This window comes from Megascapheus bottae, chromosome 1 (assembly GCF_031878675.1).
Source record: "Megascapheus bottae isolate mThoBot1 chromosome 1, mThoBot2.hap1, whole genome shotgun sequence".
NCBI classification, from domain to species: Eukaryota; Metazoa; Chordata; class Mammalia; order Rodentia; family Geomyidae; genus Megascapheus; species Megascapheus bottae.
Window position 1 is genome coordinate 59,812,357 of NC_143509.1, and position 22,122 is coordinate 59,834,478.

A 22,122-nucleotide genomic window follows, 5' to 3' on the forward strand; every position below is an offset into this window, starting at 1 on the left:
AGTGCTTGCCTACCATGCATGAAGACCAGGATTTGATTTCTTGGTACCACATATACAGAAAAGGCTATAAGTGGTGCTGTGGCTCGAGTGGCAGAACTCTAGCCTTAAGAAAGCTCAAGGAGGGGCCGGGAGTTTGGCCTAGTGGTTAAAGTGCTTGCCTAGCATGCATGAAGACCCGGGTTCGATTCCTCGGTACCACATACATAGAAAAAAAAAAAAGCCGGAAGTGGTGCTGAGGCTCAAGTGGTAGAGCTCTAGCCTTGAGAAAGTCCAAGGACAGTGCTCAGGCCCTGAGCTCAAGCCCAGGACTGGCCAAAAAAAAAAAAGAAAAAGAAAGCTCAAGGACAGTTCCCAGTTTGAGCCCCAGGACTGGCAAAAAAAATACAAGTTAGAATCACAACAGTGAATAACTTTCACAAATCTAGTTATCTCAAAACCATGTCTTTCAGAACATCTCTATCAGATAGCTTTATTTTTGTGGGGAAAAAAAGAAAACCATTTGGCTAATATGTTTTTTTTTCTTTTTCATTACACGCAGCAAGGAAGATCTGTGCAGTGTCCAAGCTCTGATGTATGTTGAAATAAGTCAGAAGGAAAAGTGCAGTTCCTTAGCAGAACCCCCTCCAATGAAGGGCCCAAGGGTCCCCGGTGGCCAGTGACTGCTCCAGTGCACATGGAATGTGGTTTCATCCTTGCAGGAAGTTCTACTGCAAACTGGTCTCAATGAGTCAGCCCAGACCACAAACTCACCAATGGGTCCACTGAAAAGTGAGATGTGACTATGAATATTTGTACATTTCTGTACTCCTTTAATTATTTTATTTTGTAATTTTGTGATTTTTTTTACAGGTGAAGATGTAGGGCTTGTACTTATGGCAGGTACTTATTCATTATAACTGCATCACACAATTTTTTTTTGTAATTCTGACATTCTACTCAGGTGATTTTGTCACAGCCAAGAGTTGCCAGGGGAGTCTGTATTAGTTTTGCAAGCTACAGTGAGATGCCTGAGGCAGGTTAACTTTTTCTTTTGCCAGGGGCCTGAGGTTCTTACCTGTTTTTGTTTTTTGTTTTTTTTCCTTTCAAGGCTGGTATTTACTACTTGAGTTGCAACTCCCCTTCTGCCTTTTTGCTGACTAACTGAAGGTAAGACAGACATTTCTGTCTATGCTGGCTTTAAAATGGGATCCTCAGACCTCAGCCTCTTCAGGAGTGAAGATTTCAGGCATGAACCACCAGGGCCTGCCATAACTTTCTAAAGAAAGAGCTCACAGTTTTGGAGATTGAAGGGTGTGGTGTTCTCATTAGCTCCATGCAGCTGGAGGCCCTGAGGCATCCTGAAAGGACCTTGGTGGAAGCAGGAGATCAAATCAGGCAGTGAGGCAGGAAGCCAGAGCAACCAAGACTCCCTAATGCCCCTGGGGGTTCACACCCACAAATGACCTAAGGAATGTGCCGCCCTGAGGCTCCACTTCTTCATGGTTCTATCACCTCTCCAAGTGTGTTGGGACCTGGACTTCAGCGTGAATCCTCTGTGTCTGCAGAATTTATTCTGATGAGAGAGTAAAGAAATGAGCATAGGTTTATGAAGGGCCTCCCAGGCTATGACAACCACCATCCATAGTCTAGTCTTGCTTTTGCTCTGCTTTTGAGAAGTAAAAGGCTGACTGAAGACGTCAAAGGCTGAGTTGCTTTGTACTTCTCGGAACTCTGAAATCTGTGGGGATGAGGCAGGTACCAGATTGGGAAACACAAGGGACTCAGAAGTCTCTCAAGATACAGAGACTTGGAAAGGTGGGAAAGAGCACTGCTCCTACTCTGATGGAATAGAGCAGTGAAGAACAGACTTAAATGCCATGTTGGCGTAGAACTGGAAATCTGTGGTGAAACTCTGTGGCTTCTGGAATTGAAGAAATGAGGAAATGGAAGAGAAGGCTGGAAGGGAAAGACATATGTGGGGAAGAATGACCAGGAAGCAGGTAGAAAAGGTTACAATGTTTTGCTCCTCACAGGAAACTTGGGATTTGAAATGTTAAACATCCTTCTGGTTATCCTCCACAAGACAGAGTAGAACTAAACTTCCTAAGAATATAAATAAGTGGAACAAACTTTGAAACTGTGGTTTATAGTTGGCTCTGGGCACTTCAATTATGCTCACCTGATGGAGGAATTTTCTTCCTTGATTAGGGTCAAGTGACTTTTTCCAATAACAACAACAAAAGCAGCCCTCTCCCCCCCACTGGAATATAATGAAGGAGGTGAATCATTCCAGTATATTGTGTACACTGATCACTGTTGAAATGATTGCGATGAAACAACACCCATTTAGTATTATTACTATTTTTGGTGGTACTGAAGATTGAATGTAGGACCTAACCCTTGCCAGGCAGGTGGTACTTTATCACTCAAGCCATGTTTCTGGCCCTTTTTTGGGCATTGGTTATTTCAAGGTACGGTTTCCCTTTAGATTTCAATCGTCCTAACTGTACATCCTTAGGAATGACAGGCATACGTCACTGTGCTCAGCCATTGGTTAAGATGAAATCTTACGATTTTTTTTTTTTTGGCCCAAGATGACCTCAAACCTCAATATCCTTATCTCTTTCTCATAGATAGGTAGGATTGCAGGCTTGAGCCACTGTGCCCAGCTCCTTGTATTATTCATTATGCTAACTCAAAAATAAAACTGAAATGAAAAGTAACACAGCAAAGCTGCGAGCTTTTTGTTTTTTGGAGATTCTTCTTCCTTCATCAATCTAGAGTTAAATGGACATAACTGGCTTCCCAGTTTCCCCCCACCCCGCCCCCGCCACCTTTCTGGGAAGATTTAGAATGGTCCATCAGTCAGATGGGCCCACCAACATCACATCATCTTTGTGCTCTCCTGAGACTGTGGATCCTGTGATACTGTTTTATATCTTTATGCAGTCTTTCCTTCAGAGAGAGACCATTCCCGTGCACTTAGGAGAGTCCCCTCTTCTGAGTCAGAACTGACATCATCTACTTCCTTTGGTAGTGGTATGACAGCCAGTTAGCAATGTGTCTGTCTCTTACTTGGGAAGGTGATCCTCCTGAGAGACGGAAAAGTGTGTCTCCAGCTGATTCATGGCCTGGCACATAGAGTTGTGTGAATGCTGATGGTACATCGGATGATGTATATCTTATCCTACACCTCCCATAATCACCACCCTATCCCTTTTGCTCAAGTTACTGATATCAGTTGAGTAATTGTCTCTTCCCCTGAAAAGAGGACTTACATCCTTATTCCTAGAATCTATGATTTTTGCCTTATATGGCAAAAGGGACTTTGCAAGTGTGACCAAGTCAAAGATCTTGAGATGGGGAAGTTATGTTGGATTATGTACATGACTTTTTTGTAATCATGTGATCTTTAGAAGGGAGAGGCAGAGATAGAGATCCTGGAGAAATGAGGGGAACAAATGCCATGGAAGAAATCGGGGGGGGGGGAGAGACACAAAAGTATAAAGATAGCCTCTAGAAGCCAGAAATGGCAAGGACACAGATTCTTCCTTACAGATATTGGAAAGGAAGCAGTCCTGCAGGTATCAAATGCACAGATGAACAGAGAATGGTCCCAGTCTTCAAGGAGTTCATTTTCTTTCTATTCAAGGAAGGAAACAACTCAGAAATCTGTGACAAGCAGTTGGAAGAGGCAAAGAAGGTTTTCACTTGGGTAGATGCAGTGGGATGAGGAATAACCAAGCAGGGAGATTACCAGCTTTAGGATGAATGGACGGTTGGAGGCTGGAGATAGAGTGAGGCAGTCTAGGTGCTTCGCTTTGGACCTTCTATTGATTACTTCCTGCCACTTTGGATTTCACCTAGCTCATCTGAAGATCCATCCTTCAAAACTGTCTTTCCCCCTCAAAAAGCACATTTATTTGGTTAATTCCAATTTGTCATTTGGTAGAAGAAAGCTGACTAGAGTAATTCCTATTAAGATAAAAACAACTGATAATGTCTTTAATCTTCTCAGGCTGTTAGAACGATCTAATTCAAAGGGCCCTGTCTCTGACTGGTGATTCTCTGAAACTTATCACTGAGGCAAGAACTCTACTCAGGTAAATCTCTGGTTAAGAGTATCTTCTGGGCCAGTTTGGCTTAGTGGTAGAGTGCTTGCCTAGCATACATGAAGACATGGGTTTGATTTCTCGGTACTACATACATAGAAAAAGCTGGAAGAAGTACTGTGGCTCAAGTGGCAGAGTTCTAGCCTTGAGAAAGCTCAAGGAAGTGCTCAGGCCCTGAGTTCAAGCCCCAAGCTTGCCCCCCACCCCACCACCAAAAAGACTATCTTCTGGGAGCCTGGGAAACTGTGGCACATACCTAAACATCCTAACTTCTCAGAAGGCTGAGTTCTGAGGATCACAGACCAAAGCTAGCTAGGGCAAGAAAGTCTGTGAGACACTTATATCCACTTAACCACCAAAAAGCCAAAACTGGAGCTGTGTGGCTCAAGTGGTAGAATAATAGCCTGGAGTTAAAAAAAAACCTCAAGGACAGTGCCCAGGATCTGAGTTCAAGCCCCAGTATCAGAACAACAACAACAACAACAAAGAATACCTTTTGGGATTTGGATTTCCTTCCCAGCATACCAGTGGATGATTAGAGTATTTTTGCATCATCTGTGTCTATTTCCCTGAAAGCTCTTCCATGTCAAGTCTAACCAGTTTGTTCATTTCATCTCTGAGGACTGGGATCCCTGTGTGGCTAGGAATTGTTACTCATTGTTGTTGACTTCTCTGTAGCTAGCTTGGGGGCAAAAACCTCTTTTGCTTGACTAGAGGGTAAGTTCTGAAAGGATCATGCCTCATACATCACAGAGATGCTGCTCACATCACTTCTTTGAGCCGCTTTCTCATCTGAGAAATAGCAGCATTTGTAATACCTGTTTCCCACCACACTCCCTGACTTCAAAACACACAAACAAGCTGGGTGCCTCAGATCTCTGAGATAGGAGGGTTGAGGTTCAAGTCAGACCAGACAGAAAAGTCTATGAGACTCTCACTCCAATTACCACTAAAAAGTGGGAAATGGAGTTATGGTTCAAATGGTAGAATGCCAGCTATAAACAAAGAAGTGAATCTTTTTACTCCAGGTCCTGAGGTCAAGTCCCTGCCTAAACATGTTTGAGTGCATAGGATCGATCTCTCTCTCCCTCTCCCTCCCCCTCTCCCTCTCTCTCTCTCTCTCCCTCCCTCCCTCCCTTCCTCCCTCCCTCCCTCTCCCTCTCTCTCTGTAGTATCTCTCTCTGTCACACACACACACACACACACACACACACACACACACACACACCATACAATCTAGCTATAGTAACAAAAAATGGCATGTTTGACATAAAAACAAACACAGACACTAATGGAACACAATACAGTTCTCAGAAACAAATCCACACATTTACAGCCAAATGCTTTTCAACAAAGGCACCAAGAATATTCACCAAAGAAATGACAGTTCTGGGAAACTGGGTTTCTAAATACAGAAGAACAAAACTAGATCCTCCGCTCTCCACATACATAAGTCAACTCAAAATAGGTCAGAGACTTAAATGTCATAACCCAAATTACAAAACAATTAGAAGTAAATACAGAGGGGATGCTTCAGGATATTAGTCTGTACAAAGATTGTTTGGCTAGAAACCTCCATAAACATAGGCAACAAAAGTCAAATTGGACAAAACTGGTTACAAAAACTAAAAAGTTTGGGAGGGGGTAGGAGAAGGGAAATGGGGACAAAAATATGAGAAGGGGTATCAATGTGTGAGAAGTAATGCATCTACTACCTGACAAATGTAACTGTAACCCCTCTAGACATTATAATGTATACATTATACATGTATTTTATCTATACAATAAAAAAACTAAAAAGGTTCTGCTCAGCAAAGGGAGTGATCAACACAGAAGAGAAAATATCTGCTAATTTCATCTGATAAGGGATTCGTATTTAAAATATATGAAGCACTATGAAAATAACAAAACAATCCAACGCATGGTCTGACTATAAAGCATGGGCAAATGATCTGAACGGACAATGTCTCAAGACAGGATAAATAAACAACCGAAAAAAAAAGTTCCACCTCACTAATTATCAGAAAAATGCAAATGGAAACCACAATGAGATGCCACCTCACCTTATTAGAATGCTGTACAAATAGATAAAACAACAACCAAAAAAAAATCTAATGCCTGGGGGACACAGAGGAAGATATAGAATGTCCTTCAGAAATGGCCTAGACCTTGATCCTTGGAACCTATTATATTTCCATATCTCAGCAAATATGAATTGGTTAAAGGCCTGGAACTAAGAGTACTTTGGAGGTGGGCCTGACTTAATCTGTGTGTCCTTGCAAGTGGACTTGGTCTCGCAGCTGGGGTTATTTAGACGGGGAGGTGATTTTGGAAGGATGGTCAGGGAGATGTAATGCTGCCAGTGCTGGAGATGGGAGAAGTTGAAGGGGGCGTGCAGGTGGCCTAGAAAAATGGAAAGGTAAAGATATGGATTATTTTCCAGAGCTTGCAGAAAAGAAAACACTCCTGACTGTCACCTTAATTTTAGTGAACTCTGTGTTGGACCTCAAAGTTAAAAAACTGTAAAGGGGGAGATCTGCTGTTAAAGTGTGTGGCGATTTATTACGGCAGCATCAGGAAAGCCAGAGGTACTAGCAGGAGGATTTTGAACACTTGGAGCCGGTTTTTACTTCCTCATTATAATGAACACCATTGCAACCTCACCTCTCATCTGTAGCATTTCTTTGGGGGGCAGCAGAACTGGGGCTTTTAAAATCAAAGCCTTGTGATCATAAGGTTGGAACTCCACCATTGATCTATGCCTCCAGTTTGTTTTTGAGCTGGAGTCTCGATTCCTGACTGGTCAGGAATGTGGACTTCAGTCCACCTATTTTAGGTTCTAAGTCACAGCTGGAATGACAGATGCATATCACCACACCCAGTTTCTTGCTGTTGAAATATAGTTTCATAGACTTTTCTGGCCAGGCTGGTCAGGAATCATGATCTTCTCATTCTCTGACACCCAAGGAGCTAGTACAACAGGTGTGAGTCACCTGTGCCTGTTTCATCAGCAACATTTTACAATCCATCATTATTCCAACTTCCTAAATGGATTGCTGTGTACGAGATTCCTCCTTAAAAGGGAATGTGCAGGGGTAGGTATGGTGGTTCATGCCTGTATCCTCAGCTACTCAGGAGACAGAGACAGAAGGATCCTTGGAGGCCGACCTAGAGTGAGAGTAAGACCCTATTTGGAAAACAAACAAAACTCAAAAAGAGACTAGGTATGGTTCCAGTGGTAAGTGTAAGGCCCTGAGTTCCATTCCCAGTACCATAAAATAAATAAAAAGAGTATGTTTTAAAAAATGGAGCACAGAGACCTAAGATTCTCCCACTCATTCAGTCTGCCTTCAAGAAACAGTTATGACTCAGTCAGTGCAAGTGAGATGTCACATGCCCAGGAATACGTTACTGCTCTGTCATTGGTGGACTGGCTTGTCTTTCAGATCTGAAACCCTCCTACCACACAGATAGACACCACAAGGCTGGGATGGCAGTCACTACAGTGATGGCCTGGTAAAGGCTATGTCACTCCCCATTCATATACACACTGCCTTTGCCTTTTCTTTCCTGTTTTGGTTTTAGATTCTTTTCTTTTTCCGGTTCCTGAAGAAATGTGAAACTTTGAAAAGTCTGCCACAGTCCCACCCCAGATATATTTATCAACAGATTAAAAATCTTAAAGCCATCATTTTCATGTAAGAAATGATTCTGGGTATATAAACATTTTTAAAAAGAGGAAGTCCATTTAGTTCTTTGACAGCCTTCAAACATGCATTCTGAGCTCTTAATTTCCGTATCTCAGGTCCCACACTCTGATAGTGAGGCTGAAACAGGGTGAACTTTCCAATCACCAAGGAAATCATCACTGTGGTTGGTTAGCACCTATGGGAAGGCACTAAGCCACAGAGCACTAGTGCGTTTGATGTTCATAGAAACCCTGTGTCATAAATCCTATAATTATCATAATGAGGAAACACAGGCAGAAAGCTTTTGTAGCTTGTCTTTTTTTCCAAACCTTGCTTGTGGTAGTGTTGGGATTTGAATCAAGGCAGTCTGACAGCAAAATAAACAATACTACCCTGTGCCGGTTAAGGCAGGAAAGCAATTAGACTCCCCCTATCGTAAGAATGAAAACTTCAGGGATTCCAGAAATCTATTTTCATAATAATCCTAAAAGATTTGTTTTCTGGTTTAAAAAGTAAAAAGATTTCACGATTACCATTGATGTTTTGGCCAACATTAAATGCATAATGAGGTCTGGGTGCTAGTGACGCAGATGGCTGGATAAAGGAATTGAAGTTCAAAGCCAGCCCAGGCAAGAAAGTCTGTGAGATTCTCTGTAACATTCTAAGAAAAGAAAAGGAAGGAAGGAAGGAGGGAGGGATGGAAGGAAGAAAGGAAGGAAGGAGAAATAGAAAGAGAGAAAGGGAAAGGCAAAGATAGAAAAGCGAGAAACTGAGAGAAAGGAAAGAACTAGAAAATGGAGCTATGGCTCAAGTGATAGAGTGCCAGCCTTAAGTGAAAAAGCTAAGGAACAACACCCATGCCTGACTTCAAGGCCCAATACTGACACACTAAATAGACAATAAGTGGCAGAAAGTCAGAGCACACTCAGTAAAAGACAAGTCATGTTCTTTCATTTAACTGCTGCTTCTTATGAAGCTAGGGATGTTTCTCTAAGATCTGCAGATGAAGATAACAGAATCCCCCAAAGCACATCTTAAAAGTGGGGCTTCTCACCCAACCCAACAGGGTAAGACTCTCTGGGGAAAGGGGCATTACAAGCCATAGAACTTTACAGTCTGCAGCCCTGAAACTATAGAGTCCCTTCAGCATAATCACGTGTCTCCTCTGTGGACCCAGACAAGTGATCAAGAGACCTATACAAATCATCATTTCAAGCACTCTTTAATTTGTTTCTAGGAATCCAAAATGGATTTTCAAAGAGTTATTTGGAATTTTAAAGAGTTATCTCTAAGAGTACATAGTAAATTTGGATATTATTGCTTTATTTCAAAATTTAAACTTAAAAGGAAAATGTACACTGTGTGTGCGTGTCTGTGCACATGTCCGTGTGTGCATGCGTGTGTGAGTGCGTGCGTGTGTGTGTGTGTGTGTATCAGTCCTGGGGCTTGAACTCAGGGCCTGGGTGCTGTCCTTAGGCTGCTTTTCCTCAAGGCTAGTGTTCTATCATTTGAGTCAGGTCCATTTCCAGATTTTCCATGGTGAATTGGAGATATGAATCTCATGGACTTTTCTGTCCAGGTTGGTTTCAGACCAAATAATGATCCTCAGATCTCAGCCTCCCAAGTAGCCACCAGCACCTAGTGAGCTCATGCTCCACTACAGTCATGGCGGAAAGGGGAGAGAAGCAGATTTTTCGTATTTTTTGTCGATTGTGGGGTTTGAGCAGATTTTTCTTACTTTCTGTCGATTGTGGGGTTTGAACTTTAGGCCTGGGCACTTTCCCTGAGCTCTTCAGCTTAAGGCTCGTGCTCTACCGTGCTGAGCCACAACACCACTTTCGGTTTTCTGCTGGCTAATTGGAGATAAACGTCTCAAGCACTTTCATGCCCCAGCTGGCTTTGAACCACATCCGCAGATCTCAGCCTCCTGAGTAGCTAGGATTACAGGTGTGAGCCATTGGTACCCAGTGAGAATCAGAATTCTTTTTTTTTTCCCCACCAGTCCTGGGGCTTCAACTCAGGGCCTGGGCACTGTCCTTAGACAGTTTTTTCTCAAGGTGAGCACCCTACCACCTGAGCCACAGCACCACTTCCGTCTTTTTCTGTGTATGTGGCTCCTGAGAATCGAATCCAGGGCTTCGTGCATGCTAGGTAAGCACACTATCACTAGGTCATGCTACCACTAGGCCATGCTTCTGGCCCAGAGAATCAGAATTCTTAAGACCTAGAGATCAAAACTTCCACCATCCCCAGAGAACCCACTCCCTTCCATTCTAAAACCCAATTGTCTTTAAGGGAGGTAAAGAAAAGGGACTGTGGAAATTGTGCCCCATTGGGAAGTCCAGCTTTGGATGGAGAAACACACATAACTTGGCAATGGTATGTTTATCTGACCTTAAGCTACAGGCTCAGTGCCCAGGTCAGCCACAGTATTCATCTAGCCCTGCAGGGCCCCGGAGCAGGACTTATGTCCTCAGCTCTTAGCAGACTCAAGCAACTTGCTTTCAGTAATAGCGTTCCAGAAAGCAACATGGTTCTTCCGTAATAATACCAGGCCCACATTCTATTAGACAAACAACAAAAGATTGTCCAAATAAGGACCCAAAGGAGTGTAGACACTTTGAAGGGCATAATGAAACTTAAATAGCTAAAACTAACTCTAAAAGAAAGAAAGCCAACCACCAGGGCCCAAAGCATAAGTCCCTCGCAGACCAGCGCAGACAAAAGCCAGAAAAAGGAACAAAAATATGCATTGTAGGGGAGGGGCAAGAGGGGAGGTGTGGATTTACATGGAAGAGCTGACATCATTGTTTCCTAATAATACTCAGCAGGCAGGAAACAGATGGGGAAGAAGTGGTGGAAGGGGCAACTTTGGTAACGGATTCTCTCTGTTTTCAGTGTGGTCTTTTGGAACCTATGTATTTTACTTTGAAAAACTGGGGAAGGGAACTCTATTGTACATGTTATTAAAGTTGAACTAAATCCTACTGACTTACCTGTAAATGCACAATGGAGCTCTGCATATGAGACTGCATTTTACTGAGAGCAGAGCTATTTGGGTCCACGGCAGACAGAGCCATGAAAGGAGAATTAAATATTGAGGGGATGGGTGGGGCTAGATGTGATGAGAGAGAATGACAGAAGGGACCTGGATCAAGATGCATTGTACTCACAAACTGACATGGTGAAGTGAAACCCTTTGGCACAACTACTTAAGGATAATAGAAAATGAACAGAGTAAACATTGAATAGATATAATTTGATTCTTCTTTAGGTCCTCACTAATATAATGGAGACAGAACTTTCCACACATGGATTGCGGGAAGAGGCTATACTGTATTTAATCAAGAAACAAAATGAGATGGTCACTGAACTCTTTTCGGATTCAGTTTCACTGTGTAAACCCGGGCTGTCCTTGAATTCAAAATCCTCCTGCCTCTGTCTCCTGAGAGCTGGGACTGCAGGAGTGAACCAGGACACTCAGTACTTTCAGTATCATTTAAAAAATTTTTTATCTTTTAATAGACTATCTCTTCTGTGCTGGGGCAGGACTCAGATACAGCCGTAACCAGCCACACCAAGGGTCATTCTTGTTATTACTAGCTGCTCTGTCCTCTCCTGAGGGCAGGCTCACTTCCCTATCCCTGAAGATAGGCATGTGTTATCCCCACTAGGTTCTTCCTCACTCCCAGCCCAACATCTGTCCATCCTCTGCTACCTTTCCAGAGTTGTAGCATCCCCTGCCCTAGGCTTCAGGAGGGTGTGGACAATTCTGAGTGTGAGGCAAAACTGTGGTTTCCTGTCTCTAGAAACCGCCCGCCTCTCACTCCATTCTTGGGACCTTCCTCACAGTCAGATGATCTGTTCTATTGATTGTCCCTGCTATGAACAACCCACTCTGTCTCTTCCCTTCACTGGGATGCTTTAGATGTTAGCATCCCTCACTTTTATGCATCCTCTCATCCTTCCTCTTTCTTTTTCATACATTTGTTAGCTGTTCTTGTCTTGTGAACCCTCTAGGCCATGGAGAAGATTTTTAAAATCCCAACAGGGACTAGAGCTTTAGTGTTCCTTTAAATACTTATTGCACTGAATTGAAAGCCGTTTATAAGATAGTTGTAGACAGGAGCTGATGGCTCACACCTGTATTCTCAGCTGCTTGGAAGACTGAGATCTGAGGATCACGGACGGTTTGAAGACAGTCCCAGCAGTAAAGTCTGTGGGTCTCTTATGTACAGTTAACCAGATGGCTGAAATGGTAGAGTGTCAGCTGTGAGCAATAAGCTAAGAGACAGCACCCAGGCTCTGAATGCAAGCCTCAGTACACACACACACACACACACACACACACACACACACACACACACACACACACACACACACAATGATTTTAGATCAAAACTGTGAAGAGCCTAGGAAAGAATTATGAAGACATCATTTCAATGACTATAAAGCCATTTCTGCTTTCCATAATCATAGCTTTAATGTCAAACTACATTCTAGTATTTGTAGTAGTGAGCTGGTATATGTTGGAGTGTGACATTCGACCCTCTCCCCCTAGAGATGGAAGGGGGAACACCAAGGATAGTCTAGGCTTGATTTAAGCCATGGGCATGGTCACAGGCCTAATTCACATCAGCCAAACTTGAACTGGAACAAAGAGTGCCTGAGACTCAATCCCAGAAACTTAGTTGGTTCTAAGTCCCTGCCAAGAATGTGGTTCATACTAAGGAGTGCCTGGCTGGTGAGGTGCTAGAAAAAGAAAAGCAGTATTTTGGGGAGTTCTATGCAAAGCCTGAGTTAGTGCCTATGGGGAACAGCTGAGATCCCCTCCCCCACTCCAGAACTCTGGATTTCCACAAAGCAGATTTGGAGTCCTGGTAACCTAGAACATGTGCAAGTTCCCATCCTGAGCCTCCTAGAAGAGCTCTGCTCCATCTCAGGTTTGCTCAGGAGAAAACGGCTCAGGGAGGCTACTGACCAGTGCCTGCCACAGGCTCACCCACAGACGAACAAAGCTGGCAATCAAGCCTACTTGCAGTGCCAAATACCACTGCTTTCAGCCTAGCTTACATCCATGTGTACCACCGATGCCAGTTAGAGAACCAAGCAGCAGACAGAACAGAAACAAATTAGATACCTCAGGCTTCCAGGCCATGGATAGTCTAGAGAAAAAAGTGTTCTGTGAAGCAGGCAGGAAGGATTTGGGAGTGAAGAAGCCATCTATCTTGCTGGACTTGAAACTAATGGTTTTAGATAAGTGTGTGTGTGTGTGTGTGTGTGTGTGTGTGTGTGTGTGTGTTGGTGCACAAAGCACCTTGAAGAGGGCAAAGTCTTATACAAACGTCAGTTGTTAGGAATTGCCCGAATAGCCTAAGGGAGAACAAAGAAAAGGAGAGAAATTCATAGGGTTCTTTCTTTGAGAGAGCAGAAATGATAAAGCAAGTAAGAATGAAACATCTGGGGGATGTGATTCCTGAAGACCAGGATCTTGGGTGTCAGAGCTGGATTAAATCCTGCCTTTTCCCTCTGGTAACCTTGGTAAATGCTTTCACCAGTGGAACCTCAGTGTTCTCCTTTGTAAAATACCTAATTCTTAGAGGTGATGAAAATAGGGCATTTTATGTGTAAAGCAATCAACCTCAATAATAACTCTTACTACTGATAAGGAGCAAAAAGATGTGAATTGGGAGCTAGCCTTCCTTTCTCCCGTGTCTCCTCTTAGATTTCTCTATTCTCTTCCTCTTTTCAACCACCTAGCAGCCCCAGGTTCTCATCTTTCTCTCTCAAAACTTGTTTTAAGGGAAATACACACACACACACACACACACACACACACACACACCTCATTTCTTCCCAGTGCTCCTCCCTTCTTTCCTCTGTGTGTGTGTGTGTGTGTGTGTGTGTGTGTGTGTGTGTGTATGCGTATGCATGTGTACATGACCATGCCAGTACCAGGGCTTGAGCTCAGGGCCTTGTACTTTTTTTTTTGTTGGTCGTGGGGATTGAAACTCTGGGCCTGGGCATTGTCCCTGAGCTCTTCAGCTCCTGGCTACTGTCCTACCCTGGAGCCACAGTGCCACTTCCAGTTTTCTAGTAGTTAATTGGAGATAGGAGTCTTACAGTCTTTAGTGCCTGGGCTGGCTTTGAGCTACAATCCTCAGATCTCAGCCTTCTGAGTAGCTAAAATTACAGGCTTAAGCCACCTCACCCAGCTTCCACATCCTTCTTTTGGATGGGTAACTGGAGATAAAAGTCTCATAGACTTTCCTGCCTAGGGTGGCTACAAACCATGACCCTCAGATCTCAGCCTCCTAAGTAGCTAGGATTACAAGCACTGGCATCAGGCTCTCCCAGCAGCTCTACAAGCCTAAGCTAGAATTGCACCCTGGGGAGAAAACTCAACAGGGAGACAGACATGGTTTGCTCTCCACACTCCTGACTTTTTTGCAGACTGTGGCCTACTTAATCCAGTACTAAAGGGCAGCCCCTAGAGGAAGAAACATTCCCATCAGCTCAACTCAAGTATATCATTTGTGTCTGGGGCAGAGAGAGAAACAAAGCAGAGAAATAGATAAGCCAAAGGAACATCAATCGGGAAAGGTAGGAAGAAGTGGGACGATTCTCCATTTAATTTAAATGCCAGTAGTGAATGGGAAACAAGCCTAGCTCTTGGTCACAAGATTAGTCTGGAGGAATCACTAGAAGGAAATAAGAGTCCTGAGACCCAGAGTCCAGGGTGAACTCACAGTGTGTTCTGGAGGGGATGAGCAATAGGTAGCCCCAACCAGAGAGTTCTATCATTGCTTTGTTCCAGAAACATGAGTTACAGTATCTAGTAGCAAAGGGGGGGAGCGTGTGACTGTTTGCATCCCAGCCTGAATCTTTCCAGCCCCTTTTGCCTACCAATTCCACAGAACCACCTTCAGCCAAACAAGTCTGGGGAGGCTTTGCACAGGGAGGGAACAAAGTACCCATAGCACATGATTCTTGATCAGCTAACTTCCCCTCCTACACACACACACACACACACACACACACACACACACACACACACACACACACCTGCAGAAAAGGTTCCCACATTAGCCCACCGATAAGGAATTAAGGCAGGGAGGAGCACAAAACAACACACCAAATACCACAGCTCTCCTGGGTGTGTTTGCCCACTGCATAGGGACTCATTTATGGGAAAGTGTGCTCTTACTTTTAGTGTGTTTTCTAAGACTACCCCTTCAGTTCTCCTTTCCCAGCAGATGGGTCTGTGCTGGGCAGACAGGTCCAGCAGGGGATACAGGGAGTGAGTTTGTTCAGTGGCATTCATGTCTGGGCTCCCTGAAGCTGGAAGGCAACTGAGTGGATGGATACCAGGGCAGGTACACAGAGAAGGAAGATTGCAGCTGTCTCTGTGGTCAAGAGAATCCTGATCAAGGTTTGATCAATAGGCAGAAGGGAGGCTGTGGTACACAGAAGAAGGTATTTTTCATACCCAGACCTACAATGCAGTTGCAGCCGAACTCAGATTTTAAATCTGTATCCTCATCTCCTGACTCTTCCTGTTCCACTCTAGGAGTTAGAGGTGGGAAAGCTTCCATCAGCCAAGCCACAAGGTTCCTAAGCCATTTCCACCATCCATGCACCCAGGAATGGAACCGTTTCTTGGTTCTCTGGGGCCCAACGGTAACCAGCTGTGTCCGCTCTTCTGAGTTTCAGATTGACATTTCACTTTTTCACACCTATACACTGATGTTCCACTCACAGCAGATCTGGGGAATCCTTGCAAACTGACCTCTCCACCAGTATGGCAAGCAATTCTGCTCTTATCTCTCTGGGTGTTGATTAATATCCCTGCAACTCACGTCTACATTCATTAGTTATTTCACCAAAGCTTCATGTAGTCATGGAGATCGTGGTTGGATGATTCTTGTGCATCATGATAGGAAAAGCTTTCCTCTATTATCTCATTTAGTAGTACATATCAATCCCAATATCCCTATGTCATAAGACAAGAAACAGGCTCCAGAGAAGTTAAGTAACTTCTTTCAGGGCTGCTCAGCAGGGAACAAGCAAAGTTTTGATTCTATCCTTGGCAGTGAGCTTCCAGCAGTCCAAATGGGAGTCCCAGCAAAGGCATCTAACTTGGACCAGGGATGGTTTCCAGAACTTTCCAAAGCTGAGACCCACAGGATGAGGAATGAGCCAAGGAAGGGGTAAAACCATGACATCCTAGCCAAGATGCTGAAAAGAAAACAACCAAGCCACAGAGAATACTTCTGCCTTTGTACTCCATTCCCCATAGAATCTTATCTTGAAGAGAAAAACATTTCCCTTCGCTGATAAGCCCTTGTTCCAGTCTATGTTTGAGTATCTGATATATGTAATCATAGATCAAAGTTTTTGCATTTTCCCCCTTGCTAACTTCAAAGTGAAATGAGCCATTAGTCTCCTGACTGCACATTATTTTTTTTTTTACCTTTTCTTTTTTGTGGTGCGACTAGGGGTTGAACTCAGGGCCTTGCCCTTGGAAGGTAGACACTCTACCTCTTGAGCCACACCCCCGGCCCATTTTGCTTTTGCTAGTTTTAGAATACATTTGGGCTCAGGCCAGTCTGGACTGTTATCTCCACCAAGTGCAACTATCAGTCAAGATGGAGTCTAGCTAATTTTTTGCCCCCGGATGTTCTTAAACAATGATTTCCCCTAATCCTCACCTCTCAAGTAGCTGGGATGGCAGGCAGTGGGTGTCACTGCACACAGCCCAATACATTTCCCAAATCTAGGGCCCATATTTTCTTTCTCTTACAGTGCCTAACACTGTATCTTAATAAATATTATTGTTTATTGAGTTGAATAAACAAAATAAACAATGAAATGGCTAAATGAAATAATGTGATCTTTTAGCCTAAGAAATGCAATAGAGCTATATCTAAAAATTTCCATTGTCATATTTTGACCTTTGAAATAATAGGATCATTCTCATCAAGGTTAGTACTGGTCTGTGTGTGTGTGTGTGTGTGTGTGTGTGTGTGTGTGCACGCGCGCACGAGCGGCGCACACACAGTTCAGGTGTGAATTGGAGATTAAGAATATCTTAGATTCCTGTGCCTGGGCTGGCACTGAACTGCAATCCTCAGATAGCAGCTTCCTAAGTAGGTAGAATTACAGGTATGAGTCACTCATGACACATTTATTTACTTGTTAGGAACCTTCTGTCATCTCTCAAATTAAATACTTATGTGTGTGTGTGTGTGTGTGTGTGTGTGTGTGTGTGTGTTATACTTAAACATATACGTAATAGGGTATATGCTTGTGTATTTATTTGTGATAGTAATACTAGGGACTGAATCATCTTGCACTTGCTAGACAGGTGATCTACTATTTGAGACACACTTCTAGCCCTTTTTGCTTTAGTCATTTCTCAGAGTCTTTGCAAACATTAGCCTTGTCCTACAATCCCATAACAGCTTTCTCCAAAGTAACTGAGATCACAGGCATGTGCCATCATGTCTCTATCTATATCTCTGCCTGCCTGCCTGTTCTCTGTCTGTCTCTCTCCCCCTCCCTCCCTCTCTGTCTCTCTCTCTCAGAGCTACACTGAGATACAATGGAGTACTGGAGTGGCCAAGGCTGTCTATCTGGGAAAACAGGGTTTGAAAACCCACATTCTGCAGTGATTCTCCTCCCTTCCTCCTTCTTTCCAATTAGATTTGGATCTACCTGCTCTGAGGAGAACCTGGGTGGCAACATTTCCTCCCCCCCCCCCCCCCCCCCCCCGAACATTCCAGGTGATTGCGATGTGTTACCATCATGGAGAATGCCACTGGGCAATGTTGCTTTTTTACCATGGTGTAGCTACAAATGAACAGAGATGGCTCAGAACCGTGAGAAAGTCCTTGGCCAATCTGGAGGAAGAGGACAGTTTGCCTTTTAATAGTCTCTAACTTGTTTCCTGGTCTCAGTGTCTCCAAGCTCTGCTGGAAAGCATAGAACAGTCAGTTCATTGAGGGAGATAAGAAATGATCAGAGATGGACTCCAGCCTCAGAAGACTTTTGCCCATACTCACCCCACCACAGTCAACAATATGATGTGATTCTTAATCACACAGCTGCAAGAAAAGCCACCCCCCCCCGCTTTTTTTACACAGTAGAAGAAAGTAAAAAAAGAGTGGGTTATTCCTATGATTTTTAGCTACTCAGAAAGCTGAGACCCGTAAGCCTGAAATTCAACCAACTTGGGCATTAAAGTCTGCAAGATTCCATCTCCAATTAACAAGCAAAATTCCAAACTGGAGTCATGACACAAGTGGTGGAGTTCCTGCCCTGAGCATGTAAAGAGAGGGCAAGATCCCGAGTTCAAGCCCCAATATGGCCACACACACAAACACAACAAAAAGAATAGAAAGGAAACTATATTCTTTTTAACATTAGCACTAATGAAGGGATGAATCTTCTCCCTCTCTTCTCCCAGACAGGAAGAGAAAGCTAGCTGGTTCCCAGGGGGAAGCTGGGGGTTAGGGTACCGTGCAGAAAGGAAGTGAAAGAGTCTTCCAAGGAAGCACTTTATATGTCCTGCTGGGCCGCTCTCATCAGGCCACAGAAAAGGGATTAAAGAAGAGGTGTGTCTCAGTAGCAGATGCTTGCCTAGCATGCAGAAAGCCCTGGGTTTGATCACCAGCATTGATACAATGGAGGTGTGGGGGTGGGGGAGTTGTCCCTTTAAATCAGGCTTACATGCTGCTAGATGATGAAACTAGGATCTGAAACTGGCATCTCTATAGATGTCTGCAAAACTTGCATAACTGTGTGTGTATGTGCACATGCACAGGCACACATTTCTAAAGCCATTTTTTTTAGCTTCCCAAAGACTAAGGATGACAACTGGCCCTGAAGCAATATTTACTCTACACCAAATAAAGCTTTTTTACTCGTACACTCCATCCCATCAAATTTGTCCAACAGAAGGTAGCAGGAGTAGGTGCAGCAGATAGCAGATGTAGCTAACACACATCCTCTGTTCTCTGCCTCTGTATGCCTAGAGTGCATCCGCTGAAGGCAGTAACTTCTTCATACTCAGATGGCCCAAACACAGCCAAATGCCACCCACTTTGCCCTGCCTGGAAGCTTGGGGCTTTCTTCCCCCTCTACAAGCACAGGGGCTTTCTGTTCCCCCCTTTCTCTGATCTTTCCCTGCCTTTGAGCTCCCAAACTTGAACTGTCTTCCCTTGGCTCTACCAACCTCCCTTGCTATTCCCTTAATCCCCAAAGCTCAGTGACCACCATCTGAATCTGGAAAAGCCCCCTCTTAGCCCCCTGGTTATCATTCCAACTTGTTACTCACAACATTCTGGAATGTTCTTCCAAAGTCTTTGCTTAATTTTTTTTCTCCCTAGAAATAGAATCCAGGTCTTACTTACTAATGCATGCTCTGCAAAAGGCCATGAGAACGCTAGATTGAGACTAGGGAAAAAAACACACACACACACACCAAAAAAAACATTAACACTGACTTCCTTTATCGTTGTTATACTATAGCAAAAATATGGGAAAACTATCCTATGACTTTAACTATGGGAGAAAAAGCAATTTCAATTACTCTCATTTGTACTATGCCTTACCATGCATGCCTAATTTCCACTTAGCATGGTAAGGGCATGCAGACCATGAAGCAGATCTTATTTTGAAGCTAAACTCTATTCAGCTATATCCAATCTTGAAAAGGTTGCTAGGCCTAGAACAGAGCTGCCTGCTTTCAATTTAAGGGGAAAAAATCATTAGAAGAGAATGTTGGCTTCAACATAGGAGCCATAGAGAGAGACACAGCAGTCTACAAACTCAAGGCCCTCTGCAGCCTTCACCATTAACTATATCACCCAAGACAGGGCAATTTACATCTCTGGGCTTCTCTTCCAGCACTGGCTTCTGGCTTCTCTTTGATCTCATGCTGGGGCTCAAATCCAGAAACTTGTACATGCTAGGCCATCAATCCATCACTCCAGCTATGCTTAGGGCACCACTTTTTTCTCAAGCAGTAGTTCCCTTGCTTTTACATTTTTCCTTCTAAAGGAAATACACAGAAGCCCCAAAATACAGAGCAGGTTAAAGAAGGGTACTTCTGCAGGATCTTCAGAGAACTATAGATTCCACCATGATTTAAGATTTTGTAAGACTCCGGCAGGGCTGGCATAACCACATTATGCAATTCTCATAGCTCTGGTGTGAGGGCCCAGAAAAACATGGCAGAAGGCAACTCTAGTGTACCTGGATGGTACCCTGAAGACCCCTGAGAAAACAGGAGAGAAACATTTTTTTTGAAACTTTCTACTACAGTAGTTCAAGCACATTGATGGAATACCCTTACACGCAAAAGAGCTCAACCCAAGTTATTATTTTTAATTCCAAGTCGACCACTCTGATTGTTAGGGAAGAATTCAATGAATAATAACTTCAGTTATGCTTCCATTTCAAAGAGGCAGTTTATAAACCTGCGGTTGCCCACTCTCTAAAATGCAAAGGCATTCGTCCTAATGACACAGCACTCCCAGGAATACCACAGGAACATCACACCACTGCAAATTACCAGGGGTGCTGAGTCTTCAAAAAAAAGGGAAGCAAAACAAAAGCACTGCAACTCTTTTTTGAGATGCATATTTGATAGGGACACATGGAATGCTTTTTTTTTCTTTTCAGATTGCTTTCCCAGAGGCAGAATTATTCTGCACAGTTACCCAGCCTGTAAGTTTTCCCTTTGTTGTATCTATCTATATATAAACACACAGGCCATATGAAGGGCTATTTTCTCTCTCCCTGAAGCTTGGGAAGACAAGGCCTTTTTGTCATGGGTAAGTGCAGGACTAGTCAACCTTACAAAAGGAGTCATTTAATGCTCAATTTCCCCAACTTTCCTATGATTCAAAAACTTCAAACCTCAAACGCGGTTATTGTATGTGAGACAGTTTTCTTTCTTCCCCCACCAATGTTTAAATTGTCTCCACGGAGGGGGAGGCTGGATTCTGGTTTTCTTTCTTTTTTTTTCCCCAAGCTGACCTTGAAAACTGAGACATTCTCCTTTTTCTCTGATGAACCCTGAACTATTTAAAAAATCGAGGCCCTCTGACCTTTTACACACACACACACACACACACACACACGCACACACACGCACGCACACATCTTGCCTCACGTAGCAAATGGTAGATTGAAGGCCAAGACAAGGTAAAAGGGTCTGGGGCGGGGACAGGGGTCCGCTGTATATTTGGCACCGGCTCAGAAATTCAGAAAATGTTTGTGCAACCACTCCTCCCGGCCAGGATCCCCCTCCACCCCCGCCCCCCCTGCCCTCCAGCACGTTCACGGGGAAGGGTGTGAACGGATGACTCCGGAGGGGCAGCTCAGGCGGTCACCGCGGTGCGCGCGCGCTGCGAAGCACCCTGCCACACGTCCCAACTCACCCCTCCCTTCCAGCACCCCAGGTTTAGGACGGAGCCTCGGGAGGCCCGCAGTGGACCCGTTCAACTTGTCAAAGACACTTGCTAAGATCGATTTCGCTGAGCCACGCGAGAACTGACAAGCCGCTGGATGTCGGGGTGGCACTGCCCGTCCCACCTACACCACTGTGCGCGTGCCCTCAACCCGAAGAAGGAGGAAAGCAAGCCCGAGAACGAGCGCACCGGCCTGGAATACATTAACCGGAGGAGAACTGTATCCCACACACCCCAGGAGAATCCATCGCTGCCTCAAACAAAAAGGAGAGGGGAGGGGGGGACGGGACGGCGAGAGGCACCCTACCATCCTGTCCCGAGCTCTCCAGGTACTCCGTGAGGTCACAGCCGAACGCACCGCTGGCTCCCTTTCGTTTCAACTTCTGCTTGGCACCCTTGTTCTTCATGAGTTAGTCCCAGAGGCTGCCCCTCCGTCCTCGTCCTCCCTCAGCTCGGCTCCACGTGGACGATGGTCTCGGGGAGAGGGTCGGGGGGCTGTCAGATCGCCGACGGCAGCGTGGCGCCGGGGGTCCGCATGGATCACCGCCGGGGGCCGGGCGCACGGATCCCCCCGCGGGGCGGCTTCTGGCTGGAGGGCTTCCCCACGCGCACGCGGGTCAGGGCGCGGCGGCGGCGGCGGGGCGCGCACGGCCCGGAGCCCACCGAGCCTGCGATCCACCCAGGGCGGTGTGCGCCCTCTGGGGAGAGGGCGCCCGCGCCGTGCCGTGCAGAGCCCGAGGCCGCTCGCCCCGGGGAGGTGTCACTTCCTCACCGGGACTCCCCGGGACTTCCAGAGGCTCCGATGCGAAGTCTTCAGTCTCGGGGGCCGTTCCTTCCTCCCGTCCGCCTCGGCGGGTGTCCCGG

General features: G+C 44.9%; 1 protein-coding gene across 1 annotated transcript in view; it reads right to left on the reverse strand.

The window, feature by feature from the left end:
- The window catches only part of Arhgap31 (Rho GTPase activating protein 31), a 108,513-nt gene extending 86,848 nt beyond the window's left edge, over positions 1-21,665 (reverse strand). The window contains exon 1 of the mRNA XM_090345903.1: positions 21,566-21,665. Within this exon, the coding sequence (XP_090202029.1) occupies positions 21,566-21,665 (100 nt within the window). The remainder of the gene's footprint in view (positions 1-21,565) is intronic.
- Between the last annotated feature and the right edge of the window lie 457 nt (positions 21,666-22,122).